We start from the raw sequence: 8220 nt of genomic DNA, 5'->3' as shown, positions 1-8220 counted from the left end.
CTGCACCCATGGAAAGGGACCAGGCTGGAGCAGCTCCTGAAGGACTGACTGCACCCATGGAAAGGGACCAGGCTGGAGCAGCTCCTGAAGGACTGACTGCACCCATGGAAAGGGACCAGGCTGGAGCAGCTCCTGAAGGACTGACTGCACCCATGGAAAGGGACCAGGCTGGAGCAGCTCATGGAGTTCGCTGTCTCCTGTGGGAAGGACCCCACACTGGAGCATGGGAAGAGTGTGAGGAGCCCTTCCCCTGAGGGGAAGGAGCAGCAGAGACAACCTGGGATGAGCTGAGCACAGCCCCCATTTCCCATCCCCCTGCACCACTCAGGGGAGGAGATGGACAAAGCTGGGAGTAAAGTTACACCCAGGAAAGCAAGGAGGGGTGAGGAGAAGGTGTTTTAAGCTTTAGCTTTTATTTCTCGTTATCCAACTCTGATTTGGTTGTTAACAGAATTTTTTGTTTTGCTGTGTCAGTAACTGGTGAGGGATCTCTCCCTGCCCTTATCCTGACCCATGAGCCTTTCCTTACATTTCCTCTCCCCATCCAGCTGAGGAGGGCAGGGATGGCTGACATGGTGAGCAAGGAATCAGAATCCTAATCCTGCCCCCACTGCAGACAAAGTCATGTGACAACAGCATTTGCATGAAATAATCCCATCTGTGAAAACACATCCTTACCTCACAGGGAAAAGGTTTTCCATCAATGGTATGCTCTGATCCCTGGCTGTGCGTGGTCCCCCAGTGGAAGTGGAACTGCTTTAGCCGGAATGGATTCTGAAAGGGCCCTCCACTGATTGCTGGGCAAAAGAACAACAAAAAAAAAAATTAAAAAGAGAAAAAAGCTTAAGCATTCTGGCTTTCTAGCTTCCCGCTAGTAAAACTAACCACTGTTGGCACAATAGTGGAAAAAAGCCAGCAGCCTTTCCCAGCATGAAAAAGATGCATCATCCAGGCATTTAAGAGGGGTGGATTTATTAATGGAAAGCACCGAAATTCGTCTGAAAATGTAAATTAAAACGTTGTGTGACTACCTGTACGGAATTTGTAGCTTTCTTGAAAGAGTCTATTTGACACATGAAGATGTGGTAACCACCCTTACGGTTATGCCTTTCCTGTTAAACACAATACATACAAGTGGAACAGATGGAGCAGCCCTGGGAGAAGCACTTGGGGTGCTGTGGGTGAGAGCTGGCCCTGCCCCAGCCCTGAAACCCCCAGCGTGGGCAGCAGGGGAGGGGGGATTCTGCCCCTCTGCCCCTCAGCTGAGACCCCACCTGCAGAGCTGCCCCAGCCCTGGGGCCAGCACAGGAAGGACCTGGAGCTTCTGCACAGAGCCCAGAGGAGGCAGCAGCATGAGCAGAGGGATGGAGCAGCTCTGCTGGGAGGAAAGGCTGCCAGAGCTGGCATTGTTCAGCCTGGAAAAGAAAAGGCTCCAAGGAAACCTTATACCCTGAACATCAGGTAGACAATTCAGCTAAGTATTTCCTTCTTACAGTATCTTTACTTCCAGGGGAGGTTATCTATATTCCATTTCCTTTAAATACTTGATCCCATAAAAGGGGAAATATAATATCTGGTACTTCACATGACACCAGTCAACCTCAAATCACCTTCTGAAGGCAAGGAAATACCACAGAGACACTTCATACATCATTTAGAAATAACACCTAAGAACAGGTGAATGTTTAAGATGCCACCTATAGAAGATATTTTATCAGCAGCATCAGTAATTCCTGTAATTTTATATGCCACCAAATCTAAAACATTTTGCCCAACAGACATCAAAACCTGATCAGAGTCTCACATTAAGAAAATTAAAATTACATTTAGTATCTGTAAAGCTTGTATCCTCAGTGCAGTTCATAACACTTTATTTAAAGAGTGAAAGCTGGGGCTTGCACAGTGCCACCACATGTGCATGGTTCCAGCTGGCCTTTATGCAGGAAAGTGGCCTTGCCAAAGCAAAGGTTTTTAGTATTATTTAAGGATATAAATACCACCTACTATGTTTTTCTAAACTTACAAAAAGAATGCATCACCTGTCCCAAATATTGTAAGAAATTTAGCTATTATGGATTACTGTCAAAATTCTGTTGTGTCATTTATGCAAAGCTTTGAGTCACTAGATCTAGCACAACTAAAACCAGTTTAAACCATGTTTTCCACTCCAAGCAGTCATCTTCCTTGAAAAAGTGTTACTGAAACAAGACTTGTCCTTAGTGTAGAAAGGTCTCATTCCTGACAGGTGCTCTGAGTCTGTATGTCTAAATGCAGAGTAACAGATGTTCTTAAACTTCTAAAGCTGAATAAAGTTCACTGTTACACAGATACAGTTCAGCTGAAAATTGCATTAAAGTTGTTAGCCAGCTAAGATAATACTTCCACAGATATTTTACAAATTCTGTTTATAGGGTGACATTCTGAACAGATCTGTGCAGTAAAAAGTCCTCTCTGCAAATTCAGTTAAGATGCTTGAAAACCTGACCATTCCATTGGGCAGATTCTTAAATTCATTCCAGAAAAAAACTTAAAACAAAATGGCTAGAATTTTAACCTCTAGCCCTCATTTCAAAGGGTCACCAGCACAGACAAGCCACTTCACAGAAAAAGTAACTTGTTTTGAATATCAGGATATCCTATTTAGCTTGCATCAATGAGCACACCCAAAAGGACGATGAAATCAGCTGATAGGTTTAAAAATTGTTCCAGTTCTTTTTGTTTTGTTTTTTTTAATGCACTCTTTCCAGATGTAAGGGCACAATCTACCATGGAAACAGACCTAACAGAAGAAATAATCAATCACTTAAAAGAATTTACATCCTCTGCCAAGAGCTGAGACAAGAAAAATGTACAACTGCAGACAGTCCAACATCAAAAGTTGGCCGCTACCAACTCAGAACCCAGAATTAGCTGAAGATTTTACAATTCCTGAAGAAACCAAACTTCTACAAGTCAGGGAGGAAAGAAAATGCAAGGCAACAGTGACCAGTCCAGGTACAGCTTGGTGCAGTGAGTATGATTATGATGACTGTTCTGCATGACCCATCTCTTCTAATCCTCTTCCCTTCCCTGTGGATGGGAGCTGGGCACTGAGCCACAGCTGGCACACGAGTTGGCATCTTTGATTTAGGTGATCACGAACCAGGGCACTAAGGAGCTTACATCCGTACTCTGGGTGCTGGATGGGGTCTGGTGGTGCTGGAGAGATGCCCAGCAAACTTCAATTCTCATCTAAAAGAAAAGCACTGCAAACAAACTTCTGATTTTCCTGATGCAAGAGCTTTTCCTAATGAAGAAACACTACATTGATCTGTGATATTGCATTGCTAGAGAGGCTCAAAGTGAAGATAAAAATATAAATGGCTCCAGTCACATGCCTCATTCTAAACTGAAATTATACATCATAGAAGTTACACTGTACAGAATGTACTTAATTTTATCTCCCCCACTAAGTCACAAACTGCTGTTCTGAGCTAGCTAGCTGTGTTAGTCTCACCTGTCCTGTCATCAGTGTCTTCAAACTCCACCATAACAGAGTGGCCAGTGTTGGAGATGCTGAGAGAGGTACAGGACTCATAGGAGATGACAAGGGGCTTCAGGTTGGGGTCATAGACTGCTCTTGCAGAGACGATGTCAATGGGGGACTGGCGGTTCCCCTGGGCAATGGGGTAAGCTTTGTGCCACTCGGAAGGTCCTTCAAAAGCAAACAAAGGAAAGCATCATTATTCCCTTCCTACCATACACAAAATGGTCATTATGGGTTTTCATGAGGCTTGAAATAAAGCTTGCTCAGCAAGAGTGACTCGAATGTTTGGAATGCGAGAAATTCATTTATATTCTAGGCTGGTGTGTTTTTATTAGCACAAAGCAGGTTGCAACAAGATGGGGATTCAAAAACCTTGTACAAACACACTGAGGAGATCATGGCACATCAACAGACTGCTGTACCCCCAGTTACTTGTGCCACTCTGTCTCTGCAGAGGCTGCAGTCACCTTGCTAAGGTGTTCCAAGGTGGGTACAGGTGTAAACACTTGCATGCACAAACACACTCCTCCAAGGAAACAGCATTTAATTCTCCCTGGGAAAGACAGTGTAAAAGCTCCAGCAATTCAAATTAGATACAGATGACTCAATCTCTTAGCTACTGACTATGAAGTTATTTTTAAAATCATTTTATGACTGCAGTAAATCTTTGAGACAGCTCCATTCTTCACTCGTGCCCGTTATGGTATCTCTCTAACCTGAGTGAAGGGTACAGGATGATAATTAACACTTTGGGACTTCCTGACCTCAATAGAGCAGGGAGAAAGACCAATTTAATAGCACAAATCTGCTGCCAGAGCTGGAACATTCTTAAGCCATTTGAGATAACAAAAGCTTATGCATATCAAAGAATTCCTTTTTCTTATGGCTCATTTTCTATGGTAGTGAAAGCAGCAATTAAATTCCTCTGCTGCTTCTGTTCATAAAGTGTAACAGTAACAATTGTACTTCGGGATTCTCAAGAAGCACATTTTTAATTGTAGCATTCTCACATACTTTCACAAGGGGAAGCTTTTTTAAAATCAATCATAGGTATTTAGCCTCCATGAGTTTACATAACAAAACAGTGATCTATTACACTCTTACTTGGCTTTGACATTTTTTGCAAAGCTAAGCTTATAAAATAATATCTTTTCTCAGCTTGCCTGCAAAGCAGATTTAGGAATTAAGTGCTGTTACGCAAGCTAAGGCCATATCATTTGGCTCTCACAAGCTTCATAAGAGTATACATTGCTTTATTACTACTACCTACAAGCACAAACACATAACATTACCTACTAGCACTAACCAGCCTCACTTGGTATTCAGACTGGCTTTTAGACTCACAGAAACTAAAGTAATTACTGTTAAGAAAGAGACTGGCCCCTGAAGGTTATGCAAAAGACTCTTGTTGGACTCTCAGCAGCTAAAATAATTGCTGTAAAGAGACAGACTCCTGGAAGTTATGCAATTGTCTTATTGGCCAGCATCAGCCACTCATCCATCCTCTCTGTAAAGGATACAGGCACTATAAACCACTACTGTGGCAATCTCTGAGGAGCTCCACATCCCCCCTCACGCTGTGACACACATCCTTGGAGGTGGGAAGCAAAGGAGGAGGACTAAATTAAAAACTGTCAAATCAGAAAGCATAAGTTGTTCTGTAAGAGATCTGATACTGATCTGTACAATTTATCGATGTACCAGACATACATAACATATAGCTTATTTTATTCACTTTTATGAAAGCCTAAATATCACATTTCAGCAGCCACACAGAATCAGGAGATCTATTACTGCTCTACTAAATCTTCTTTGCTTAACAGAATTGCTTTTGGAGAGAGACACAGGTAATCTTTTTTTATAACAGCATTTTGGAAAGGGACCCATCTATAATATCTGCAGTCTGAAAAAAAACCCAAGCCACTCAAACTGCTTCCCTCAGCTTAGGAATGTTGATTGCAACACTGAAAGGCAGCAGATGTAAACTTGTGCATCTTTTGGTGCCACTTTCTGGGTGCTATTGATTATCAATAAAGTAATTAATTACCTGCTGTATATACTTGATTCTTGCAGACATCAAAATGCAGGCAGTTCTGCAGGGCTCAGGCAACAGCTCTAGAAAGAAAACGAGTGGGGGAAGACAGAGAGATGCAGCACGGAAATGCCATAACCTACCGTCAGCCTGCCCATATCCCCAACTGTGGTGGCCAGTCATTTTGGGAGCTGCCCCTGCTTGGCTCCAGCTCCCTGAGCAGGGCACTGCTGCCTACCTGCCTTTATACCGGCTCCCCGTGGGATAGGGTCAGCCCCTTAAAGATACAGAGCAGCCAAAGCAATTCCTGCAGGACAGGGAAAGCGCCCGTGTTCTCCTGCTCCAGCCTTGCTGCTGCTGCTGCTCCTGCTCCCCCTATTTGCTAAGGCAGCACAGGTGAAGGAAAATGTAAAACTCAGATAACTGAAGTCTCAGAACTTAGAGAGAAAGCCAAACTGTGGATCACATTTAGGAAAAAATATCAGTGTTTTCCCATTCTCTGCCCCAAGGAAGCAAAAGCCATAAGGTGCTCTGAGCGTCAGGACAGTCGTGCAGGTGGGACCTGCCCTTCTCACATCTGTGTTCTGCATGGAGAAACATCACTGCCTCTGCTGAATCCCTCCTTCCAGCTGCAAAAAAGGAATGATGTTTTTACCAGATCTGTGATTAATCACAGTCGGCGCTTAGATGAGATGGAGAACATCCTCATCTCGGGAAAAATTACTTGTGCTGCTTTTAAACAAGGTACAAAATCACACAAATTAGCAATGAATTGGCAATCTGATTTTAATTTTGCAACTTTAAAGGAACTTTTTAAACAGACAAAATTAAAAGTGTGGTTATATTAGGGACAGAACACAGTGGACTCCAGACAAAGGAGTTGATCTGTGAAGCCTCAGTTATCTGGAATGATCCAGTAGTTGCCTGCTCCCTGCTAAAGCCATGGAGAGGCTACAATGAGACACCCAATCTGCAGCTGTAAAATGTCTTAAAACATCTCTGGGGCAAGGAAAATGGCTCCTTCATTGTAATTTTGTTAGATCTGAGGAAATGCTCTCTCTCAAGGCTACATTTTACAAACACATTGATTTTCACAACGACAACAGCACACAAAAATAGGGATTCTTCTATTATGCAATCAAGAATATGGAAGGAAAAAATCAATAAGAGCATTTTATGCAACTTTTATGTTGTGGTCCTGCCTTGCAAGTATTAATTTCCTTTTTCAGGAGGTTTCCATGAGAATCAGCTATAAAACCTTTGAGAGTTGCTGATGCCAGCTAAATCACTCACAGAGGGCTGTAAACTCCTTCAAAGGTCTCCACAGGAGAGTTCTACAATGACTTACTCAGGTGAGCTCCTCAATTTATTCCTGTTAAGCTGCTGTGACCCGCTCAGGTCCCTGACACGTGCCTGGCACAGACACTGGGTACGGCTGTGTCCCACCAGTCTGGGCACACAGGCCCTCGTGAGGACCCAGCACTGGAACTAGGACCTTAAAATACTCACTCAGATGCAGAGTCAGGAAAGCTGTTCTAGGGAAAAGTATAAAAAATGCCAATGCAGCAGTGAAAAGAAATGGAAGAGGGATTTTGTGTGTTAAAAGAGCAGACCATAAACTGAGGAAAGGCACATGCAAGGCAGAGAATGCTGAGCAACTGTTTTCAAGACTGTTTTCAATTGTTTTCAAGCCAACACTGGGCTCAGGTGAGCCCACAGGGCACAGTGGCACTGCAGTGCCCAACCTGCGCTTGACACCATTGACCCCTTCAGCTGTTATCTTCTCACTCAAGCCCACACAGGTGTCTGCATATCTGGACTACAAACACATGGCACAGGAAGAGCTCTGAGACAAGTGGATATATCCTGATGACACGGCAGGAAGCAGACTCCACAAAATGGAGGTTTAAATGGATGGATTTAGAAAAAGTGGATAGGGGAATGACAAGACCTGAGAGGAAAGGAAAGAGAGCCTGAATAAAACTTTAGCTGTAAATGATAGTGAGTGTGTATATGACAATTTAATGTGCTTCCAATCCAATCAGCCTTCTTTCTTTATGAGGAAAATATTAAATTTTCCTTAAATATAAGGTAACACAGCTGTTTATAGAAATATCACATTATTCTGTAACCCTGATACCCCTGGATATTGGCTGACTCTAAGAATGGATTTTCACTGATTGTGTCCTCAAATTATCCTTTATCACTTCAAAAGCTGCAGTCATCATGTAATTCTGTTCTCAATTTAGTTTGAATCCAGGAGAATTACATCACACTCATGAACTTATGGAATTGAGAACAACAGAATGATAGGTGCTTAAGGGGTGGATTTCTCCAATGCTGAGCAAAAAGTGCTTATGATTTCCACAAATTTCTCCTGGGCTCTTGACTCCCATGTCAGAAGTGTCTGCTTAGCAGTGAATGGCAGGAAGACATAATTCCATTCACTACAGGGAGAAGTTTCAAGCTGCCTTAAAGCAGAAATCTGTCTTCCCCAGCCTTCTCACTAGGGTTTTATTCCCCTTTGCCAGTAGTGATGAGTGAAGAGAGCAGCAGCCCAGGACAAATACAGGGGTTCTTCTGAACCTGTCACCAGGTGGTGATACCAAACTAACACAAAAGCTTCAGGTTTCCCACCTCTATATCTAGAATTGATTTTCTT

General features: G+C 43.1%; 1 protein-coding gene across 1 annotated transcript in view; it reads right to left on the bottom strand.

The window, feature by feature from the left end:
* The window catches only part of CA7 (carbonic anhydrase 7), a 9709-nt gene extending 3929 nt beyond the window's left edge, over positions 1-5780 (bottom strand). The window contains exons 1-3 of the mRNA XM_042027654.1: positions 5702-5780; positions 3497-3694; positions 679-797 (exon numbers count right to left, since the gene is read on the bottom strand). Coding sequence (XP_041883588.1) covers positions 679-797; positions 3497-3694; positions 5702-5741 — 357 coding nt within the window. The 5' untranslated portion in view covers positions 5742-5780. The remainder of the gene's footprint in view (positions 1-678; positions 798-3496; positions 3695-5701) is intronic.
* Positions 5781-8220: the final 2440 nt, after the last annotated feature.

Source organism: Corvus kubaryi, unplaced genomic scaffold (genome assembly GCF_017639235.1).
Source record: "Corvus kubaryi isolate FWS band 111438036 unplaced genomic scaffold, C.kubaryi_AGA036_p1.0 37300, whole genome shotgun sequence".
Taxonomy (NCBI): Eukaryota; Metazoa; Chordata; class Aves; order Passeriformes; family Corvidae; genus Corvus; species Corvus kubaryi.
This window is presented reverse-complemented; position numbering and strand designations above follow the sequence as displayed.